This window comes from Callionymus lyra, chromosome 15, assembly GCF_982586985.1.
Source record: "Callionymus lyra chromosome 15, fCalLyr1.hap1.1, whole genome shotgun sequence".
Lineage (NCBI taxonomy): Eukaryota > Metazoa > Chordata > Actinopteri > Syngnathiformes > Callionymidae > Callionymus > Callionymus lyra.
This window is the reverse complement of record NC_141832.1, coordinates 20,229,300-20,254,645: the sequence shown is the minus strand read 5'-3', so window position 1 is coordinate 20,254,645 and position 25,346 is coordinate 20,229,300. Positions and strand designations below refer to the sequence as shown.

The window sequence follows — 25,346 nt, the reverse complement described above, 5'->3', positions numbered from 1 at the left end:
TTCAGAACAAGTCTTTAACTACGCTCAGATCGAGGAAGTCGTGGCCTACCTGGCTGGCGTAGAAATGTCCGTTGATTTTGACGATGACCTGATCGTTTTCATCCGGGGTCTGATCTCTGGGTACGACGACATCTGCCGCGGTCAGGTTCTGAAGCTCCGTCACCTTCAGACCAGACACGAGACGAGGTGTTGAGTTCATGACGACCACTTCCTGCTTCCACGGACCAAACGGTACTCGGTACTCACCGTCTTCCCTCCCTTGCCGATGACTCTTCCGGCAGCTGAGGCGGCCATCTTGATATGCGTCTCAAGTTTAACTTCCTCTTTGGGACCAAAGAAGTTCTCCTCCTTCAGCTTGCCGTAGATCCGGCCCTGAGCCTGAAGGAGCATTGAGAGCATTGAGGATCATGATGCTACGATGACGAGCGATGTCAACTAGACGCTCACCTTGAACTGAGCCTCAGGAGGTCCAGTCACGATCACCATCCGCGTCTTAGCATCAGGAGTTTCAGCTGGGGCAATCTGAAGTAAAAAGGAACATGCTCATTTTAATATCCACCGTAAAGATCATTCCCGACCAAGAGCCTTTAATTCTCCAGACACAAACCTTAATTGAAGCTCCAGCAAAGCGACTCAGTTGCTTGATGTGTTGTCCTTTCTTTCCAATGATGGCTCCCACTGCTTGAGCTGGGATGTACACGTGGACCGTCTCCTGCTCCGGGGCCTGAGTGAGAATGTATTATTCGTCAGCCGTTTATCAAATATAGTCATTAACTTAACTTCAATATTGAACTAAACAATAACTATGTTGACGACCACTAATTTAGATCAGTCAAAGAGAGAAACCAAATAAAGACATTTTTACCACATTTTATTTTCTGGACCTTAAGTTTTTTTTAATTATACAAACAAACAACGGTTGCAGGGCAGGTTATACGTTTAATTATGTAATTAAATGTAGTTTTATAGAGTAGACAAGCAGATTTTTTCTAAAATACTTCTGAAAGTTAAGCATCTTCACCCTCAAATTGTAACATTTGCTCTATAGAATTGTGAAGATTTATTCCAGATAGTTCATTTAAATACATATGCTTTATCTAAGATAGGTGGCTCATCTGTGTAAATCAGATATCTTACTCAAAGTCAAACGTTACTTTGGCTGTACTCACCCCAAAGCAACCATAGGGGGCGCCACCGACCGCGTTTCCAGGTGGTGGCGGTGGCATGTTGGAGGAAGATGGAAACAGACCCAGTGCGCCCAGGTTGAGACCCGGAATAAGATGAGTCTGTTGCTATGGAGAAGACTCCCGGTTAAAAACCATTTGAAGGGACGAATATACAAAAAACTAACGTTGTTTGTGGGTCGACTCACATTCATGGCGGCGATGTCGTTCTCGTACGCCTCCCTGATCTTCTTCATCACCTCCACTTCGGCCTGGCAGCAGGCCTCGATGGCGCCCTTGATAGTGATGGTTCTCTCCGGGTTGTACAGGGTCAAGTCCTGAAGACTGAACACAGTGGACAAAATAATTAAAACTTGATGAAAATGATGCAATTTACGGGTCACAGTTCGGAGGAAGGAAAAGCTACAAAAATGGCTCGCAGTTCATTAAATCATTACAGACAAAACTAACATGAAAGGCATTTCAAAAGAAAATAAAAAATGTATATACTGGAAATAATAATAATAATTTATTCATATAGAACCTTTCAGATGCCCATCAGTCACAAGATTGTTGACATAATAGCGTAAAATAACAGGAAAAAAGTAACATCAATAAAATAAGACTATCAATTACGTATTATAATTTTGTAATGAAATGGCAAATTAAAATGAGAAAATGCAGCAAAATGAAATGACTAAAAGAGTAAAATTCCATTCATTAATTCAGCTGAGAATTAAAAGACAAAAATTAAAAAATGAGTTTGTGGTATCCCTTGTCTCGCTCTGGGTCAAGGGGAACGACCTTGTTCACCTTGACCCTAAACAACACAAGGGATACCAAAACCATATTTGTTTTCGGGCCTTCGGGTCACCTTGACCCTGAGATAGCAAGGGTTCATTACATTAAATCCAATCTGCAAGAGTAAGTGTGTTTTTAAAATGTATTTAGAAGACTGTGTTTAAATAAAATGTAAGATTTAATGAAGAATATCAAGTCATTTTTAATAAAAAAGGAACCAATGAAACTTTGCACTAGTTTCCAAATATTTTCTCGTTTCAGTTCCTCTTGGATTCGTTACTAGAAAAATAAACAACTTGTGTGTAAAAAAAAAAACCTGTCTGAAGCAGATAGTCGTTATATATAAAAGGTCCATGGCAAAATTCTTTCTCTTAAGAAACATTAACACAAGTAAAAACAAGTCTGTTGTTGAACAAAATATCGTTTGTTCAATCCCACTTCCTTCTAATCGAGCGTGAAAAGACCAGGCAGAATAGCTCCTTCTGTTCCGTGGTTTCACACCGAATGTGCCCAATGTTACAGTTGTGTGTTAAACATGGCTTTTCCACGGACACTGTCGTTTAGAGGTTTGCTTCTTACGGTGAGATGGTGATCTTGGTGTCCGTGTCCTGCTCGATCTTCTTCAGGTTCTTGCCCTCCTTTCCGATCAGACGTCCGACAAAGTTGTTGTGTGCCAGGATCTTCAGAGGAATCAGCTCCTCGGCTCTGGAAACCATCGGACCATTTTTTTAAAAATTAGCCATTTCTTCCCAGAAAATGTGTCGCGTCATTACATTTCTTCTGTGACGCACGCTTTGGTGTCTTTGGCTTCTTGTTGCATGATTTCCAGGATCATTTTGCAGGCAGACGAGCAGCCCTCGGGGGTGGAGTGAATGCTGATGGGTTTCTCGGCAGCCCCGGCATTTTCCTTTCGGTGGACGTCGACCCTGCATGAACAAACACAGGTTTGAGAAGATGCACCATGGAAGAAATACATACATTTATAAAAGATTTGTTTATTCTGCGCAGTATAGAACATTTTTTTAATAGACATTCTTTACTACATAGAAGAGACTGTGCATTTATATGAAGCACAGAGAGACTTTTGATGGTTCTACTTCCCAGTTTTATCTTCCTACCGTCTATAGTATTCACCTTGTTTTGTAAACATGCTGTATCTGGCAATAGCGCAACAGACATTTTACCAGATTGTACCTTTTCCCCATTTTGATTTAAAGAGACAACAGCAAGATCATGAGAAGATGTTTTCCATCCGAGCAGGAACACGTACTTGCTCTGCGTCTGCTTGGTGATATTGCGAATCGTGGCTCCCTCCTTGCCAATGATGGCTCCTACGAACTGCGTCGGGACCAGAAGTCTGAGGGGCATGTCGGCGTGCTGACATTTGGGTGGCATGCCGGAGCTGGGGGAACCGCCACGAGGGCCACGCGGTCCGTAACCGGGGCGACGGCCGTTATCCTGGCCTCTGTGGCCGCCTCCCTCGATCTCTGAGGTTTCGTCGGGGATGTAACAAACGCGCAGGGAGTTGTTTTCACACTGGTAACCATTCAGCTTCTGGATGGCTCTAGAAGAGAAGAGATAAGATCAGTCAAGCTCGTTTAGATCCCCGAATAGATGAATTATGAAAATATATCACAGATAAATCATGATCATTAACTCCATCCTGAAAATATTCAAACTACTTTTATTATTCCCATTGTAGAAATGAAAACGTTGATTTTACTTTAAATTAATGAATCTCTCGGGGAAATTAAGGTCAAATACAATAAAACATAAATGGCTTTATTAAAGCCATTATAAGTTCAAAGTACTTGACAAAAAACGTCTCACAAAAGACTATTACAACGATGGACAAGTCAACAGTGTCTACATAAAGACGTCCTACGCTAATTTCAATCAAGATTTAAGGCATTTAAACGATACACCAAAACATGTATATTGTAGACTGAAGCTACAGTGTGTGTGTGTGTATGTGTAAAGAAATTAATAAACCGTATAGAATGTTTTTTTTTCCACCATAGTATATCGATATAAAACAGTAGTTTATGTTGTTGTTTTTTTTAATTATTTTTGTTTATTGGCTTTCAAATTACATTTTATATTCAATGTAGTGTGTATTAAATCAAATCATTTGTTTTATCTATTTACAATTTACATCCAAATATTTACATTGTCCATTTTGGTGTTGCAATTAAACATCGGGCAGTTAGATGGCAGCCGACATTACATTCCACACAGCTAAAAGAAATGATGAAGTTCTGCTAGAACCCGGCGATTACTGGGGACTAGAGGATACAGTCGGCCTCAGCTGCTTTTAAAGCTGATGTTCGGATACATATTGGCTTTCAATTTTATTAATTCAACCAAATGTGAGTGGAACAATCACAAGATGTCACCATTTTATTGTATTGTGAGATCAGAAATGAGCAGAGGATCTCTTTATTCAACTACTTTTGTCAAAGTCATTTACTATTGGATTCCAGTGGTTCCTCCAAAGAGAGGGGAAAACATTTGGGTTACTCATCAAGTTTTAATACACTACGTTCAATAAATTCCGGTGAGGAAAATCCAATCTTGATAAGGGTTAATTAATTAATCCACATAAAGATACCAATTGCACTACTTATACTTGTGAGATAAAATAGTGGGAGAAGGGCCCCTTGAAGGCAAATGTATTTTCCAGTATTAAAGTTGATATGAACTTCAAGTCTGAAAATATTAAAACTACTACTTGAAGACGGGAATACGTTACATATTGTATCTTCCCAATTATCGATTTTAACAGCTTCTGGCCGCAGAAGAGTTTGTAGTTCATAATACGGCCAGTAGGTGGCAACAACGTATCATCGTGCAAGGCATGTAGCCTATGATCATTTCTCGGGATAAATTCTTATAGCACACATCTTGGCATAGGGGTGTAACATATGTATTTTCAACAAACTGAGAAAAATCATAAAGACACTTACTGCCGGGCATGTTCCCTTGATGCATATGTGACGTTGACCACTGCAGTCTCACACTCCGTGTTCACTGAGGTCAAAAAGGATAAACGTTGTTCAAAAGATGATCATGCCTTCTCAAGTACATAATGAGATATACATTTTAAATGTGTTAGAGAAGATATTCAGAAAATAATTCAAATATTTAAAGGTAGCAAAAGCTATAAATGCCACTTAATATTGTATATTTTCCAAAAAAGTGGATTAAATGGGCTTTTTGTTATTTTTAAAACAAATTGAATACATACTGTCATTAATTATTTTATAATTGTTACCCTTTCACCCCGTACAGTAAGGAAATTGTACTTCTCTTAGAAGCAATTGTTAAGTAAAATGAGCATTTATATTGCTTTACAAATAATTTGTAGGAAATTATATTTGCAAAATACATTTCGAAAAAGAAATGTAAATGTTTCTCATTTTAGTAATTTATATATTCATTTTAAGTATATATGGAAGTCAATCATAGAATTCATGTTTGTTGTTGTGCTATTTGAGTTTATTTTTTAAACCTAATTCGTTTTTGCTCTCTTGTTGAATTCCAATGGGATGACATTTAAACATCATTAGAAAATAGTACTTGTAGTTACATATCCTGAGTGTGGCAACAAGTACAGGAGGTTAGAAGACTTCATCGTCGTTGAACAAGCAGAGCATTAACAATTTAATCATAATAAAAAACATATTCATGGCTGGTTAATATTTTTAAGTGAAAATATCTTGGAAAACACATTTACAATATACCCCTTTCTAAAATGTACTTTATTGACGAAACTCTAAAAGCAATATACATATAGTCTATACAATTCAATTTGTTTGTTAAGGGGAAATGAATTGTGTATGGATGTAAAAGAAACATTTTATTTAGTAATATAAATTAAAGGAGGAAGTTATGTTTCAAAGTAAATACCTTGTTCACAGTTTTCCACGGTTCCACATTGGGCCATCAGACCATCTAGCACCTGAAAAAGACAAAGTGTGTGTTCAAAATACTGAGAACTTGTTAAAACAACGTCTAAAGGGTTTTGTGTTCAACAATCAAAATGGAAAGATATATAATTTCAACATAAGACAGACCTTGATAAGGATTTAGAACATATTATTGCGTAGTATATGACAAAACAAATAAATAAATTCAGTGCAGAAGTTGACTGTGATTAGTAGGTAAAAACTTAAAACTTAATTATTTTTCTTTATACACAAACATGTTTTATTGAAAGCGTTTTCGATTAATGCTTTAAGTCTTAATCATCTCTATCTGCATCATTTATTTTGTGACAATATTAAATTATTATTATTACTTCTTAACTTATAGTTTAGTTTCTACCACAGCTTCATGGTTTAACATCATGACAAACTTTCTGGGATTTCTTCATAAAAAGTTTTTTCGTTTGATCAATATGACACGTTACGGCCTTTGCTTCCTGTGGCTATGACTTTACTTTATTTATCGATCATGTGTAGATTTTAATAGGTAATGTCTTTTTTATTCCTTTTTATAGTCCAAAGACATTTTGTCTTTGTAACACTTTTTGTTTTGCCTAGTTTTGTAACAATTAAACTTCCTCTTAGTGGTTTATTTAAACTCATTTAAAGTTATAAAGATAAGAAAATTTAGATTTTGAGATTGAGTTATGAAATATGTTAGTTGCTGTTTACTTCTGATTAATGTGACAATTTAAATTATTATTATTATTCATTATATAATATGCATTTGTTAAGAAAATTATTTTTCCTTTATTACAAAGTTTTTTTTTTAATTCTGTTAAAATTTCCTGGCATTTTACGTGTCATTAATTGTTGTGTCAAAATAGTTAAGCAATGGGGCAGACAACCAGGAGAAAGGAAGGAATGCTTACCTCCCACTGCAGGTGAGGCGGGATGTTTCTGATTTGCAATTTCCTGGTCCTGAAAGAAAAGAGGAAAAAACCTTTAATCACAGAGTTTAAATTAAGCATCAATGTTGTCCATTTAACAGATTTATATTCTTAACTGAGCATGTTAAACTGAAGCGAATGGTAAATACAGTTTGTCTTATGGGCCTATGTTGTCACAAAACTGGTCCCTTTAACTAAAAAAAACAAAACCAGCCAAACTTCTCAAAGTACAAAACCCATTAATGGGCATTTGTCTGAACTACCTGAGCGCCCCCCCGCCATGAGAGATTAGCCCACTTGATTAAGATCATTAGACAAAAGCCTCATCATAGAACCCCCCGCAACATACAACGTCAGCAAAGTTCCTCCTGATCATCAGAGCCTCCACAAACCACCCCGCCATTTACGACCCCACCCCCACCAATGTACCCATTCGACCCCAACTGTCACCGCCTGCCAACCCATGGCCTTTTATCATCGGCCCACACGCATCAGGAATGAACGGGTCAAAGAAAAACGGTGAAAACTCCAAGAAAAACGACATGCTAGACATGTGTAAAGTCACATCTTTTGTCTTTACCTTCAAGTAAATCCATCTATAAAACCAAGTGAATATGAACATTAAAAGCAGTCTATAGAATGAGGATAGTGTGATCGATAATAGGAAAATATCAGAAAGACAAATCGGACTTATAAAAGAAATATAAGAAGAAAAAGATTGAGTTAGGAGCTGGTCAAGACATTTGAAATGGATTTCTTGATAATAACTTGAGTTAATAAGTTCTTAAAAGAATAGCAATGACATTTCAGGCACTCTTTTTTTTTATTATTATTATCGGTTAATCTCATGCTACGATTGCATAAACAATACTTGAGAAAACAAGTTTCACATTGAAAATAGATACGAATTTGGGAAATCGACGGCTCCGATTACGTTCATTAGATGCAAGTTCAATCCTGCACAATTTCATACAATTCCATACATACATACATATTATATATATATATATATATATATATATATATATTTATTTTTTTTAATCGCCAAACATTAAGCTTTCAAACAGATTTAAAATCTTTGTACTGAGATTGTCAAAATATATAGTGGGAAACAACATTAGACAGTGTCTACTGTATTCTTCAACCGAAATATGAAGTGAGATTTAAACTGAGCCAAGCCTGTTTTGTAACATTAACTTAGTGGTTTATTGAACCTTTTCTTCAACCGAAATATGAAGTGAGATTTAAACTGAGCCAAGCCTGTTTTGTAACATTAACTTCCTCTTAGTGGTTTATTTAAACTCATTTCAAGTTATAAAGATAAGAAAATATATACTGAGATTGTCAAAATATATCGTGGGAAACATCATTAGACAGCGTCTACTGTATTCTTCAACCGAAATATGAAGTGAGATTTAAACTGAGCCAAGCCTGTTATTTATCAAAACCAAAATACAATGGAATAAATCTTCCAGCATCTCGACTTTAAAGCGACTGCAGGGCAAAAGCATTCCGATCTCAATATTATTGGAGTAAGAAGCTAAGGGGGATGGATTTTAATATTTGATTAGTGAAAAGAAAATCAACGATTAATTTTTTATAGATTTTGTTGAGAAGCAAGAGTGTGGGTACACACACGCTGCCAAAAGCCTTCTAACTGATACAAATATACGATGATACCATATAGAATGAGTCTCTGTTCCTATGATAGAAACGCATTGATGGCAACAGTACTTATATTAAGACTTCAGCGCTGCAAAGCAAAGAAAAGCACAGTAGGTGGCAGTCTGCAACAGGTTCTTTTTAATAGGTCAAAGTAGCTCCACGTTATAGGAAATGTGGAACATTTTGATGCAACTACATAGGAAGGTCGAATGAAAGCTACAATTTGACATATTTTCAAAGGCTATCAATTACCAAGAAAAATGTAGGTACTGCAATAGTACTTCAATTGTTGATTATAAAGGATGAGAAATGTTTATAATAACTATAGGTCATCTAAATAGTCAAAACATGTAATCTTTTAATAAATTCTAATAATAATAATAAGAAAAATATATATATTATGAGAAATCCATTCTGTTTAATTAGAACAAATGTGGAAATAAAGATCCTGAACATCAGTCTGACATGTAGTTTGTAAGAATAACGTGTAAGTACACATTTATAATAACATATCGCCATTTTCTTTTTATTTTAACTGTGGATAGATTTAAGGATACATTTAAATTTAACATTTAAAAAAAAAAAGTTAGAAATGTCAGAAATTAAACGTTTAGAAAAACAAGCAATGGACATATAGGAGGAGAGGGTCTCACTTCTGGAATTCATTTATTCAAATTGGGGAGAAGTTGCTTTAATAGGGGTCAGAGTTCAGACCCTGACCTCGCCTGTAGCTTCAACGGCGGGCCTCCATTTTAAAAAGAATCTTCTTTCACAAAATGGACACGCTTGCCACACGACAAACAACGTACATTTTAATTAGCCATTTCCAAGTACGTGACGTGACGTGGGGTCACACGGAAGTCGAGGGTCTGCTCCCGATATTTTCATGGGCGTGTTCTTTAATTTTATCTTAAAGAACAATTTGACATGTTCAACTGGTGGAGCCTCGGTGGTCGAGCGGTTTCAGGTCCTCCACGCCATCATCCCCGGCACTTCCCCCCACACACTGCTCGCCATTTTGTGGAGCATCTAGCCATTTCATGTGGCTGAGCAGGGCGGAGGGAAAGCGAAGGGCCCACATGAAAGTTGACAAGTCAACCATTCGATACCATTTTGCTATAAAGCGAACCGGAACCACAGCGGCTCCATTTTACGTTGAGTGCAACTCCACTCACGTTGCGACATGAGAACCCCCCCCCCCTAACTTGACGAGAATAATATATGTCGATTTAGTCATTAATTATTCTTGATAAGTTGATTTATAAATGGCTGAAAACACTTGATTTTCACGGGGTTACCCAAAAAACACACACGGATCTTCGACATTTCCGTCGGTAAGTGTCGCAGTCAACGTGGGTTAGTAACGTGGTAACCCTCACCTTTCACAGGTTAAACCAAAGCATCAAGGTCGTCAAACAGGTACTAGTTTAAAGAGTATATGGAGGCGAGAAGAAAAAAAGAGAAGAAGACTTCTATAACGGTTGATGCTGGCGCGTTGCACCGCCCCCTCCCAGTCATATATACATGTGAGCCGGCAGGCGGCCATCTTTGACAGACAACGCCCATTTACTACAATGAGCGTGCAGTCACGTGACCAGGGGCTCTCATGGCACATACGAAGAACACACACACACATCGTCCGCCATTACACACTCGTCCTCTGTGCGTAAAAATGCATGCATATCCGTCCGGCAGTTTGATCGGGAAAAAGCGAACGAACGAGCGAGATTAATTCATCATAATTCTAAAAATATGTATTAAAAAAGTGCGGGATCACCAGATGACATTTAGGAGACACGTCATCTTATCTGTGACGATCACCTCGATTTAGATCAGTCCGAGTCATCGCCTCAAACACTACTTTTTTAGCAGGAAATGCAAGTGATTTAAGGTGTAATAATAACAATGTTCACAAATTAAATAATCCATGACCAGTTAACGACGTCCCATATTAAATCCATTAACAAAAAAGCCAAATACAGAATAACGGGAAACATGGATATTCAACTTTTTGTTCCAAACCTATACGATATTAAGAGTGTTTTTTATAATTAAGTGTTACGCATTTATAATGGGTTGAACGTACATTCAAATAAAAACAAATGCGGGATCAACACCATTACAACTAAATGCTACACGCAGCCTTTTTGTTCCCCCACACACACGCAAATGATACACAGGAAAATATACTACAATTACTGACAAACATACGTGAGCTATTATATTTTTCTGAACACGTTTCTCACCTCAGAAAAAGTACCTTTTTTTTTTTTGCTACGTCAGCTCGACCTAAAGCTCAAAGTGACAATCGAGAACGATACCAGTTTCATTACTAGACAATCTCTTTTTTTTTATTATATTTCTTTCAATAAATTTGATGCAGTATATGAGATCGATTTGTTACGATTATGAAAACAATTTATATCACTTAGGAAATTATTTTTTAAAGTTGGTTTGCGTCGTGTTCTGACATAACGTTTCATTGCCATGATCCCCACACACTTGTGGCTCCACTAATATACCAATATAGCCAGGATCCTTTTCATGGCTCAAGTGTGAGCCTAAACTCGGATCGCACACTCGGGGTGCAGGCGTGTGCGCGTCCCTTCATTCACAAGGCAGCGGTTCAGAGCAGAAAGGGGGAGGGGTCAGCGCGGCCTATAGAATGTTCTATAAGTGCCCGCCACTGAAACACAACATGGGGGTTTGAGGCTGCAGTGGGCCAGCGAGAGGGAACAGCGCTATTCTTCTCCTAATTCCAGAAAGAAAAAAAAAACCTCCCGAGTTCAACCATTACACAACAGATAGCAGAAGCACACGGACGGATGACCGTTTCACGTTGATGTCGAAATAGAACAGTTGAGAGTTCGACTTAGACGCACAATAAGATGGAAGCTGCAAGATGCCGTGGTATTGTCTTTTTTTATTTTTATTTTAATTAACAATAAGCTCCGGTGTACTTTCTCCGGGCTTTTGTAGTAAATGAATGGTTAAACAATTAAATACAAAAGACAACTGTTTTTTGTAAATAATTTGCCCATGCTCAAATCGTTTTTATTGTTTAATAAGTGTTAGTTTTGGGGGGTTTTATTTGCCAAAATGAACACCCTTGTACATCGAGACAGTAACCGTTTTGTTACACATCGTTTCAATACCTATTTAACTATTCTTCGCCTCCACAAAGGGAATTAATTTATAAACAGTTGTGTGCTTTTTATTAATATTAAATTAAGCAGTTACGCGTGACATTGCAATCAAATGATGTATATGAAGTACATAGAAACTAAAGACTTGTTTTTAAAAGACATTTATCAAAAATATACAACATCTGGATTTGTAAGAAACTAAAAGTTATCCAATTGATGTTTTTTTTGTAAGTAATTCCACCTAAACGTGAATTTTTAAATTAACAATAATTAACTTTACATCAAATACAACCATTGTTTCAAATATTGTGTTATGTCATACAGAGACAAATAAAACCTTTGACTTTAAATCTTCATACGTTTTTTTCCATTGTATACCAAAATATAATACTATACTGTCATGTTACCCATATATATATATATATATACATACACACACACACTGAAAATACAGTGTGTAATTAATAATTTGTTAAAACTCCAATTAAACCCATTTTCACTATATTCATTAAACGTTTTTTTCCTGTTCATTTTAAATACCAGCCAATACATGCTTAATAGCACATATAACAGTATATGAAACTGATGGAATGTATCACTGTCAACTATTACTGTCAATTACAAGTTTAAATTGTTTTCCAGTCAGTAACTTCAGGCATACTTGCATTTAAAAAATAATGAGTGCAAAAAGTGTATGATGACTTGTCCGGTTGTTATGATGAAAATACACACATGCTTGCTGCCCATTCTAAATGTATACAATCAAGATATTTTTACACTTCTGGGGGCAATTGAAATATAACCTAATTGGTGCAGTAACTTAGAATACCCAGTACTTGGCCGATTATTTTTCTGCACATACTAAATCTTACGAGTACTTCGTTGAAAAAACAAAATGGTGGAGGAAAAGGGACTTCCTGCAAATGAGAGCCAGTCAGTGTGTAAGTAGATGTCCGTGACGTCATCCTCTACTATTATTTTGAATCGACAGCCACAAGCGGCCAATAGGAGGAGAGCTAGAGAAGGGGCCCGTCTTAAGCGAAACACTTGTATACATCTTTGTTCTCAGATCTGGACAGCAGAGGGCCAACTTCGGCACTGCAGCAAAAATAATGATCAAAATAACAGTTTTACCAACGTAGCGACAGATAAAAGCAAAGTGAAATAATGAATACTTTGGGTTTCATTCCTTATTCAAACTTAACTGCAAAATAAATAAATCGAACCCAATTACAAACCAATATCCAACTATATTCCTTCAAATAATCAATGAAAGAAATAAGATTATACAATAATTTGTCAGGATTTACAATAATTTAGGATACACACATTTCATGTAATTTATCAATAATTATCCATAATTTCTATAAAGAATATTTTATCACCACATCTTTTTTGATTTAATATTACTTGTATACAACTATACATTAAGGAGCTTTGAAATAAAGAATTTATTGCCAGCATTTATTGCATAGTTAATTTGAATTAAATTACTAATTGGTTATTGTATCTTCTCTAGATGTGTACATTAGGTAGATCTTTTGTCAATTAAAAAACCCCAAGTTGATTCATTCATTAATCATCAGTCTAGACGATTTACCTATTTTAAGACTGTGCTCAAGTACTGTGTAAATAACGTGAATTAAAAGATTTAAGGAACTACCCAAAACAAACAAATGGAACCTTTTAATTGTAATATTTTTTCCTGCATTCACCATTTCAACGCAATGTGATTAAATAATATAAAAAACTCCATTCTGGCAATTAATGTTCTTTTTAGAAGGTTTCAATCCGAAAAAAAAGCATTGTGACAGCAGCAGGTGGGTGTTCACAGGGACACCAGATCGACTGGCATTGGGATTATGTTCTGCTCACGCCATCACTGTCACCTCGCTCATTTATATATCGTGGTCGCCAAACTCGCCTCGGTCTTATACTAACATCACGACTTTTTATTTAATCATTTTAAAATGTATATTCAATGAAAAGCAAACACTGATTTTTTTATCCCCACCACAAAACCAAGTGAATGCATCCCTACATTCTTTGGTATGTTTATCATCCTATAAAACTAATTTATATCCGCGTCTTCCTTCCACATTTTCATTTCTAATCGATACTGTTGGAACTAATCTTAATTCACAGCAGCAGCGAAGCCCAGACCACGTGACCAATAGCAGTAGCTGTGATACGGCACACCCCCGAACCGACCACGCCCACCTCTGTGAGGGGAGGGGCGGGAGTGCGCTGTAGTAGAGAGGCGCTGGGGGAGGGGAGTCCCCTCCACCCCTCCAACCCCCCCACCTACGGGTCTCCTTCCTCTCTGCAGCTCATACATGTCTCCTCGTGCGCGTGATGCTGTGTGAGAGCATGTATTGCGCGTGCGCGACGCACATGCCTGTGAGTCAGACATGTGACTACCCTCCATTTTAACTCTTTGAGTGTTTCTGTGGCGGCGCGAGCGACTCCAGAACCACGTCTCGTGCAGCCCCAGAAGTCAAGAGATCACCTCAAAAGTGTAAAGAAATGAACCCCGACATGTTGTTAGTGATCTCATTTTCAGTTGGTAATCCGGTTTGTTCAGTTACACTCCAACAGTTGACTAGGTCACACTGGTCAGTGTGTGTGTGTCAGTGTCGGCCAATGAACACACAGGATCGCTTGTGTTTTACACACATGAAGCCGAGGATTTATTCTGTACGCTATAAAAGGTGAAGTTGCCAGACTGGCAGCATGAAGACTCAGACAGTCATGGTGAAGGCATGTGGGGGCAGACTGTGAGTCAAGGACTCACCATTACACATGCAAGAGAATCATGGAAAGACGACGTGAAAACATATGAAACCTTGGCTTCAGAATTTTACAAAAACAATAGTTTCTGAAGCTTGAAGCTAGTTTCTTTTTCTTTTAATTCTTATGAACACACTTTCACATCATTTTAGGGATACCAAGTATGATTATATATTAGAGTGGTATAAATACCACAATGTCTACAGTACTATAAATAGTAACTTTTTCAGTAGCCATTACATTTCCACCTCCAAAAATAAATAAAATATATAAATACATTCAATACATCTCTCCAGACCTATACACACACACACAATATATGTATAACATAATGAAAAAACAATGGAAACATTTTAATTGCCAACCGTCAAACTATCCTTTTTATATATTTTTTTTCTTCTCACAATTTATCCAAAGTCAAGAGTGAGGGAAATAAAATGTACTTCCTGCATGAAAGCCAAACAATGTGGAGGCTCATGTGAAATGCATTAAAGACATTTGATCGCACAAGCAATATCTGCGTGCCAACACACCAGTGACCAGTCTTGTATTACATTCCCCTTTTATGACTAATGGGGAGGTATTCGTCATCTCTGCATTATACATGTCATTATTTAGGTTTGATTACCATTTTTAGGAGCCAGTTTGGATTTAAGTCAACTTTAGACAAAAATAAATAAATACACACTCCTTTATAGTCAAGATCATTTTATAGAAAACACACACTCCACTTTATACACACACAAATTTATGGGTAAAATCTTAGCTGCATAAACCAGTAATGCCGAATGACTAGTAAATAAAATGGCTGATTTAGGGCCATCACAGAGTGCTTTTATACACGTTTGTAATTAAACTTTTTAGGCCTGGTTAAATGTTTGCAATTGTTAAAACTGCAATTGTCAAAAAAAAGTTGAAGTTTAAGAACTATTATACTGAAATCTATTTTTTAATAAAACATTTTTTAAAAAAGGTTTGTTAATTTTCTTAAAATGTTTGCATCAAGTATAAATGCATCGTTATAGGTTATTGAAAAGCTTTACGTGTGGATTGTGGAACTATTATAGTTAGTTCAATACACACGCTTTTTTTCTTTGCATCAACTTAATATAAGCAATGTGTAGACATAAACACACACATGCACACACACCCACACACACACACGGGGGGCCCCATCTAGCATACAGACCTGACCCCTGTGTTCCCCACCCCCTCTTCTTTCGACCCTCTCTTTATCCCAGTGCTCTCGACACAAACGTGAAGCGGGGTAGGATGCTGATGCAAACCACTGTTTTAGCAGTTATTTTTAGAAGTTAAACTCATTTGGAGAGGAGGGCAGAGAACGAGAGGCTTTAAGACGAAGAGATGGAGTGACATTGTGAGAGAAGACAGATGGTTTAAACCAGAGAGAAGACAATAAAGGAGATGGGTCCGGGCACTGGTGGAACAAGAGGAGGGGGTGTCTTCTTAAAGAAACAGGACTCATTTACCCCTTCACCTACATTAAGACTTCTGAATACATCCGCTTACACTTTCCTTTCCGCCATTGGCTTTTTGAAGCGACATTCTTCCTGACCTCAGACACTCGCTGTATTCCTTTTTAATTCTTATAAATCAATGTCATTTAGTTTATACATTACTGCAACATTTTAATACATTAAAAACGTTTTTGAAAAATAATTTGTAGTCATTTCCTTCAAATTCTTAAAGTACATTTCCGGGTTTGTACAAAAGAAAATATTACAAGCCAATTTTTCAACGTCTACTATAGAACAAAACAAACCATGACATTGTAATCCCTTTATAGAAAATCCTGTATGAAATTCATAAACCTACTTTCCAGCACACCTTTCTGGCTCATTTAATTTTATCTTACATTTTATGATATACTTTATAGGCTCATCATTTACACTGTTAACGATCTGGTGAGCAACATTGAGAGAAATCTTCATAACAATATATGAACTCTTCTGTGTTTTTCAGTCCTTTAGAGTTAATAGTGAGCTTGAATTTTCTCAGTCACTGTAAATGGGTATACGGGAGGAAATAAAAAATCTATTTGTGAATAATAAAAGATAGAAGGATTAATGAGTAATTGATACCAAAATAAAATAAAAACTTCTTTTTTTTTTTAAACAACCAATAAATTGATTAGAGATCAAGGAAAAGATAAAATGTAAGACGCTCAATGAAATACTTAAGTCTACATTTATTGTACAGCAATATTGTTTTAAGTTTTGTCTAACATGCCAATTATATATTGAGACCATTGTTAAGGACATCAGACAGTTGTATAAAATGTTTGTCGGATTTTCCATGATACAGTTTGAAATTATTAAACAATATAATTTAATCTTCTAATTTCTAGGGCCGTGTACTGGGAATAATCTGGCAATACGATGCATCACAATAAATCTATGACGATATAATATATCACGATATATTGTGATACTGTAGAAACAACGATATATTGTTTTTTTGAAGAATTTAATTGTACGAAAACCATCATAGCATAAACATACAATGCTTTAACATGCTTTCTGGCTTTTACAACATAGACATGAGCGTATACTTTCTTACAAGCACTTGCACATTTGATTACTAAGAAAGTACTTGAGAAAATATTAACATAGAATGTAAACTTATTATATTTACAGCCTCAAACAAACTGTGAGTGGTAATTGTAAATCAAAACATTGAATGGTTGTCTTTTAGACACACACTAGAAATACAAACCTTAAAATAACTATGAATTATAAAATGTACAAAGGGGAAAATTTATTATATATTCTAATATATATATAGTAAAACGATACAATGCTATGGAATATCAATACCGTATCGGGGGGAAAACTATTTTATCTTACAACCCTAGAGTGGTTCATTATTGGATAAATGTAGAAACACAAGGGAAACCAACAGTAGACAATTAACTTGTACAAATATCTATTCCTTTTTTTTAATTATGTGATCCGTGCTGTTGATACTGTACAATTGTCACCACTGTGGGATAAATAAAGGCTAATCTTATCTCTCATCTTAAAGAACAATCATCCAACAAGAACTGATTTTAAAAGGTTGACAACATTAGTGCGACGTCACAGCAGCTGTATTGATATCTTGATGACGTTAGTCGGGTGAGATAATATGTGGTTAACACCTGACAAATGCATCGGAAGCATCACTCTTAAGTAACATAAACGGATGCGTTTTTGTCTTCTTGAGCCAATATATTACTGAAGGGAATATTACTTGAAGTGTACAAAGATACATTTTTTGAGACTTCACAACACTTTTTTTTTATCCCTCTTAAAGCCATTTAAAGTATAATTGTGACCAAGAGATACAATATGCATTCATATTAATTTAATGATACTATAAATGTTGTAAAAATGTACTTTTAAATACTTTTGGGGATATGGGGGTTATCGAACTTACGACAGTTTCTGTGAAACGAGTAAAATAAGAGTTGGGTTTTTGGACCGGTACAGTTTCAGTGACACCATAACCGCTGACTCCAGACCTGCTGCAGCGGAGACTTAATCAGATTAAACCACGAGCGAGTCTTCGCCGATTCGTTTGTAAGTGCAACCATAACGTGGTGCAGCCCTTACATTTCCATCTCATTCCCCCTCCCAGCATCCCATCATCTGTCTTCCCTCATTCTGCTCACTCTTGTGAGTGGGGAGGAATGTTGCAGAGAACATGGCAACATGCCACAGGAAAGGGGGGAGGGCGGGGTGAGAGGGGGGGAGAGAACTGAACATACTGTACCATAGAGGGAGGGGAGAGGCAAGGCAGCGAGACGGGCGGAGCGCCTGTTCTCGCCCATTTCCCTCAGTCGTCCGGCGAGACGATTGGTCGCACCCCCCTAGATCCCTCCGCCCACAGGCCCCTCCTCCTCGGCAGCCATGAGCGAGGACTATAAACTATGGCGTGCATCGCCTTCTCCGAGCTTGTGTGTGTTTAACAAAGTCTTGACTACCTTTTCCACACACACACCAGTGCCTCACACAGTACAACCACAAAAATGGATACGAAAAGGGTCAGTGTTATCCAGGAACACCTTCCCCTGAAAAGAAATAATTCATCTCCACAGATAAGCAGAAGAGTTGAACCAGAAATAGGCCTCGGATAAACATGACGTACACTATTTTAACAACAAACAAGTCTCGCTGTTTCGTCATAATAAGCAGCAACAACCACCAACTGATCCAAATCTCAAGAGAAGATAAGCCATTTGAACGGGTGACGATAGAGTTGGTTATTTTTCACATCAATTACACTCGACTGAGATTAGAGCCTCATCTTTTTGTACGTGTAAAATTAATATTTTAAAAATACATTTGTCACACCTGAGTCCGTGTTGCAATTCAAATTAATTTAGTTATTGCCAATTTATTATAATAATCCTTTACTTTACTATTACAGAATACAAATTAATCCAGGAAAATTAAGTCATTTCCCAGTTGACTTCACACCTAAATATCCCTTCAAACATTTGTGTATAGAGATTCCCTCGTTTCTAACCTAATCACAGATACACAACCATTCTGCAAAACTGCTAAAAATTATACTTCACTCGTGAGACAATCGTAAACCGTTTAACAACGATTAACACACCTACACAAACAGAACATTAACACACAGCCAAAAAAAATGGTAGGAATAAAATATCTGCACCACAATAGGGGTTTGGCAGGAGTGATGAGGGGAATTTTACAGCAGCCGTACAGTACATTGTTAGCATAATGGTAGCCGTGACAACCTCACATCTCCATCTGCTGCGATTACTTGCACCTTTAAACTACAACAATAAAGTAAATGGCCGTTTACATTGTCGAGCGTTCGAATTCCATCAATATAATCAACAGTGAAATTGTTCAAGAGACAGCGGGCGGACGTAGCATTTCTTAATTCAAGCTAAACAACCCCAATATCATCAGATCAATTCTGGATCTACCATTTCTTTCAAGGTATTTACACACCTTGACAATAGGTCATGCAATAGTCTGGGTTTGAAGAGAGTCACAAAGCTGCTCAAACTAAATAATGGGCAGTAATATTTACGAAAAAGGAAGTAGTACTTCCATCATGATTCCACAGAAAATATCCTGCAACCACTTTGCTAGTGCATGTCATTCAAAAAAACAACATTCAGCAGCAAAGGATTATGGGACATGAATGGATAGCATATACAGCTATTAGAAAAGAGCAGCCCGTGAAGACAAAAGTGTCAGTTTGTTACACAAATACGTGTGTTGCTCCGGAACAGACCAACAACACCAGATACAAAATAAGCAACAGAAACGTTCACGCCACAGCTAAATTTAAAACAAATCCCTAAACAGATTTAAGCATGAACAAGCTTTCGTACGAGCCCCACTTTTGAACTAGATCTGCTCAAATATTCTGCAACTGGGCGTAGCTCTGACCAGCAACACACTGGGGCCATGAGAATTCTCCATGACATCTTCACATCTTGACGGGATAGATGGAGGGAGAACAGGACGTAAGCTTCTGAATTAGTCTTTTCAGTTCCTATGCAGACACAGACGGGTCAGGAAGAGCCCAGTAAACAGGGAAACTGTTGTTCTTCTTGTCTAATGGCTCCAACCATGGAAACACACACCTAAACTAAACTCTTCTGCATTCATAAAGCTGAAGGGAAGGAAAAAATGTTTGTAGATGTGTGTTCAGTCACCTTAATCTTGCTAAATCTTACAAAAACGTGATTGTTAATCAAGATCTAAGGGGACCAGAATCATTTATATCCCACTTTTATTTTAAATCTCTTGCACCCATTTTGGAAGGTAAAAAAAATAATCATATCTGATGTTGGACAGAGATTAAATCAGTCACCAGTTGTGACAATAAACCAGTGTATGTACTTTTATATTCCAATATTCATATGCTTTGGTGCGGCATTCAATTGTTCTAATAACATTTTAAAATATGCATACTATACAAAACTTTAAGCATTATTCTGACTTAATCTTGTCATTTCACCGCAGCTGGTCAAGATTAAGGTTAATCGTAAATTATTATTTACGATAGTGATGATGTTAACACCAGTTTGCTACCCTGTACAAAACTGGGTCATTTAAAATGATTTCAGTTTGATGTTTGACACCAAATATTTAAATGTATACTTTAAGGTATATAGTGAGTTTACAAGAGAGCACAGTGCTACAATGAGTAAAACCATGCTTTATTATGTGTGTGACAAATTAGCTGAAAATCCATTTTAATATAGAGATATACATTTTAATATATACACATAACTTGGAGTTTAAGATATTTTTTCTTTTCTTTTTTATTTTAGTCGTTTATCACGTATTTTAATGCAGACTTGGAGCATATTCAACACGTTTTACGCAACACTATTTACATTTACAACCTTTTCTTCTCAAGCCACATAGACGTGTCTGCCACATGTATGCATTAACGTGTTGACCTGGCGCCCCCTGCAGAACCAGTCATTTTATTCGGTTATATTTGGAATTATTGACACACACACACTGGCATTTGTCAATTCTTACGTGAACCTCGCTACACCTCTTTGTACGATCAAACTAGATCCCATTTTAAAAACGGCTTTCTTAACAAAAATAGAAGTATTTTTCATTTTATTTGGGGGGGGGGGGGGTCACTTGTTTTAAACACGTAATGGATGGATTAAGGATTGAGAGTTTTCCCACATTCTCCATAAACGTACATTCATATTCAAGTCGTTCTTCGAGCCGTAGACACGAACCGAGCCACGACTGTGCGTGAGTTTCGACACACGCAAGCGCAGGCAAACACACGCAGAACGGTTAGCTTCCTCCGTGGGATCGCCATTTTGCCTTTAGAGTGACGTGTCCACGGACTCTCAGCGTGGAAGCACCACGTGTCGTGCAGCGAGGGGCCTCTGCTCGCCCACATGGGGGCCCTTGTACGTACAGCGTAATTGTCGACATTTAACTAAATCAAATTATTCCACAATTTCACAAAAAAACGAGCAGCTTGTACTACAAGTCCACGTCATGTCACGTCTCGAGAATCCACGCCGTGGAATTATATTGGTGGAAAATACGCTTTATATGAGTGTTGCTGGTGGAGACTCTCCAATGACCTGATCATGTTGCGTCACTTCAACGTTAAATAGATCACACGTTTCAATCTAGAAAACTAGAATATTGGAACCACACATTCCAAATACCTGATCTATTTAATACGGGGTGTCCTTTTTTAAAAAGCCATTGTTGAAAACCAGATCACCCCGATAATGGCTGTTCTTTACCTCGAATCTGTGCCAAAGGTTACAGCAGGAGCAAAAGGATCTGGAGGCGAATTCCATATGACTCTTCGTACCTTAAGACATCAAATCCACAACCATTCTCAACTAAATTCTCGTCAAGTGTCGAAACGTAAAACAACGACCTTTAAATAATGGCTTTTGTTGTGTTCCAATGAAGCTTAATGGAGACTTACATTTAAAAAAAATAACAATACTAAAATAATATCTGGACGTAAAAAATGTACCTATAGTTAAATAGAAAGTAGAAAATTGCCTTTGCGTTTTTTTAAATGACACATGTTTAAAAACAACAATGCATGATCGTACTAAGGTACACGAACCTCACAACATAAATACACACCAACTGAAGTAATAGTGAACACCTTGTGTGTGGAAAAAGCTCTGAAATATTTGTGCACGTGAAATCACGAAAGTGACACAGCAATGCACTAAAAACAGCAAAAGCAACAATGTAAGGCGCGCGCACACACACACGCGCATGTGTGTGTGTGAATGAATCAATCAAATGGTCAGCAGCAACACATAGAAGGGTGTTGGGGAGGGGGGGGTGTAAATGAGGGGGGGGTCTCTACCTTTGCTTCTTGGGGACGGAGTGCTCCACCTCAATACGTTTCCCCTGAAGTTCCACTTTACCTGCAAGAAACGAGAAGGGCCCGCAGATTTTAATGTTGTGTCACAATACCGTCACAAATAATCACTTGTTTAATTGACAAATCAATTATAGGAAAAATAAGTGAACAAATGTGGATCTCGGTGTGAGAATGTCGAGGGGGTTTGGTAGGAGAGAGAGCTGGGGCTGACATGGCGACCTTGGCTCCACTGCTCCATATATGGAGGAAGTCATGAGAAATGAATCGAGGGTCGAATATAACGTGTGTGTGTGTGTGTGAGATGGTTCGATTATTGTAGGATCGGTGTTGAGGACCTTCTTCTGGAAGTGGTCGTGGGGAGGGGTATTTTCTAGCTTTGCTATTGTGAAGCGATGGTTTTTTAAAGGGGGGAGGGGGAGTAGTTCCATTCCACAGGCTAGCGACCAATATGCTACTCTAGAGGAGGAATTAAATGAACATTTTAATCCACTTTTTGCCACACATTTAAAACATACATTCTAGAATGAGGGGGGAAATGTTTGCTCGTGTAGTTGTGGATGAATGAGCTGAGAGATCCCCGTGGTGGTCGCGACCCAAACCGTGCGTCCCTCCCCCCTGTAAAAGTTGAATGGTGTGCTACTGGATCTGATCCACACACACCTTTATTTTAAATAACATTTAAGGTAGCGTTACAGAAACCACGAGTGAAGTCAGGTGGAGTTGAGAGTTCTAACTCACCAGATAACGTCTCGATAGCCTTCATGGCCCACTGGTCGTCCGGACAGTCCACGAACGCGTAGCCGGTCTTCATGAGAAACTGTCCAGAGTAGGGGATCTTGTAGTCGTCAAAGGTCTTCCCCAAGTCCTCGGCGCTCACATTTTCGCTTAGATTCCCAATGTACAGCTTGTGCATGGTGGTGGTGGTGGAGGAGGAGGAGGTGGAGGTGGTGGTGGTACTTCCAGGTTCCAGGGTGACAGAAAATAAAAGACCAAACCTAAGCACGAAAAATAAAAGTGGCAAAAGTTCTGCGGATCAAAACCCGACCAAAAAAAAAACCCGCGTCCGAGAAGCAGCGGGTGGATAAACTAAAGAGGAGAGTGAGATGAGATGTGCCGAGAGTGAGGGTCCGGGTGAAGAAGTGGAGCAGCGAGGAGAAATAGAAGGACTTGTAGGCGGCCCCCCTGGAGGAGAAGGAGCAGCAGAGGCAGCGGGTTTCTGTTGTAGCGGCTTGGATGAGTCTGTTGGTGGAGGTGTAAAGGGGGAACTATGGCGGGATACGATCGGGAGAAAATGTTTGCCTCTCTCTCCGCCTCTCTGTAGTTTTCTACGCTTCCCTCGGAGTGATCCGCCCGCCGCCGGTGTCCGGCAGATGGAAGGCCACGCCCCTTCAGCGACTTCAATTCACGGTTTTTTTCCTTTTTTTTTCTCTCTCTCTTTGCAAAGAGGAAACCACGTGGTGCGTTTGGAGAGTGTTTGGAGAGAGGAGGAAAGGGCGGGGCTTCCCCAGCGCTCAATCAGGGGAGGAGGGAGGGTTTTTTTTTGCGTGCGTCGACGCGCGTGCGCGAGAGCCTCTCTCCAGACTGTACTCTACTGTAGTAAGGGGGCGCGCGGGGACGCGCAGCGACGCTCTCAGCTGATGCTCGCAGTGGAAGTGACCCACCTTCAGGGGTCGAGCGCGACCCCCCCACTCATGAGTAGTTCCAAGGTGGTCACAAAAAAAACGTCTCGCATTTGAATAACAAGGCGCCGCCTGTTAATTCCATAGCATAGACCCCCCCCCCCTTCTCTAACACACACCCGCGAGACCCCCGCCCTGCGTGGGATACAAGTTGGTGGTTCGGGTGTTACATAAATGACCTATGGAGGACCCGAACTAAAAAAGCTGCATAGGTTTATGAAGTCTACCATTGGTTCATTCAACGTCAACACACATTCCGGGTCACTCTCCCGAGTATGGCCGGAAAGACCCGATGACTAGGCTTCGTGTGGCCGTGATCAGGGTTTTTAAAAAAAACGTCATGGCAGTGGGATCCTGCACCAAGAAGAACCCCCTTTTCGCTTGGTCTATGAAGCGTTTTTCAAAATGGAGGCTGTGACGCGGAGGCCTGCCTCCACCTCCCCACCCGCCCCACACACACTCGCTGGCAACAATGGCGCTTGTGTGTTCTTTACTTTCGATAAGTATGTTTGGTTTCCGAAGGACGACACGAGCGATCCCGTAAAACACCGACTGACGTAGGGAAAAAAAGAAGGGGTTGCGGAAAAAAGGGCGTAGCGTGTGAAGTCAAAAAACGAACCTTTTGACATTTAAATGGATATAAATAACTGAGGTTACTGTCGAAACACTTTCCTGATAAACGTACACAAAATCTCTGCTGTTCAGATTTAGCTCAATGTTTTTATGGAGTTTCTACAACAAATCAAATTGTACTAAAAAAAATGGTGACGCCCTAAAACTGTCTTACTTTATTCAAGGATCTTCAGTTTCATGACCTACAGGTTAATTGATTAAATCATCATATTTACTAGATCATATTGTAGTCACGGAATTTTTCCGGCAAACCCACTCCTGAAAGGGTCCGAAGACAGGATGATCAGTAGTTTTCCTCTTGTGCGTTGACCCCCAGATGAGCTCAGGGGTCAAGTAGCTGCAGTATGTTTGAGAGTTCACAAGCACATGGCTGGATAAACCTGTAAAACACAGAAGGATTGTGCTCCAGTGCAAAAGGAAAGTTAGCTTGACATTTACTAACATAAGACAATTAATACACGTTTAATAAACTATATAGAAATCCTTGATTCAGACACAAAATGCATCATAAACACTAAGAAATATCATTAACTTGATCAAACATTTGGCTAAAGTCATCTTTCTATTTGCCTCTGCTCAGATATTTCTCCTAACCTTGGGGGGAGGGTGTGTTCATATGTGTGTGTGTTTGTGTGTGTATTGGGGGAGGTGCAGGCTAGTGGGGGTCAAAGGTCGTGGCAAAAAACGGGCTTGATCAGGC

General features: G+C 38.4%; 1 protein-coding gene across 3 annotated transcripts in view; it reads right to left on the bottom strand.

The window, feature by feature from the left end:
* The window catches only part of LOC148065268 (insulin-like growth factor 2 mRNA-binding protein 1), a 29,368-nt gene extending 5,475 nt beyond the window's left edge, over positions 1-23,893 (bottom strand). The window contains exons 1-14 of one of the 3 annotated variants that reach the window (XM_087809252.1): positions 23,073-23,893; positions 22,317-22,377; positions 6,823-6,871; positions 5,874-5,925; positions 4,931-4,994; positions 3,235-3,528; positions 2,738-2,890; positions 2,544-2,669; positions 1,373-1,508; positions 1,170-1,292; positions 608-724; positions 448-522; positions 247-378; positions 50-163 (exon numbers count right to left, since the gene is read on the bottom strand). In XM_087809252.1, coding sequence (XP_087665378.1) covers positions 50-163; positions 247-378; positions 448-522; positions 608-724; positions 1,170-1,292; positions 1,373-1,508; positions 2,544-2,669; positions 2,738-2,890; positions 3,235-3,528; positions 4,931-4,994; positions 5,874-5,925; positions 6,823-6,871; positions 22,317-22,377; positions 23,073-23,247 — 1,671 coding nt within the window. In that variant the 5' untranslated portion in view covers positions 23,248-23,893. The remainder of the gene's footprint in view (positions 1-49; positions 164-246; positions 379-447; positions 523-607; positions 725-1,169; positions 1,293-1,372; positions 1,509-2,543; positions 2,670-2,737; positions 2,891-3,234; positions 3,529-4,930; positions 4,995-5,873; positions 5,926-6,822; positions 6,872-22,316; positions 22,378-23,072) is intronic. The other 2 variants (XM_087809253.1, XM_087809255.1) reach the window with 2 other exon arrangements.
* Positions 23,894-25,346: the final 1,453 nt, after the last annotated feature.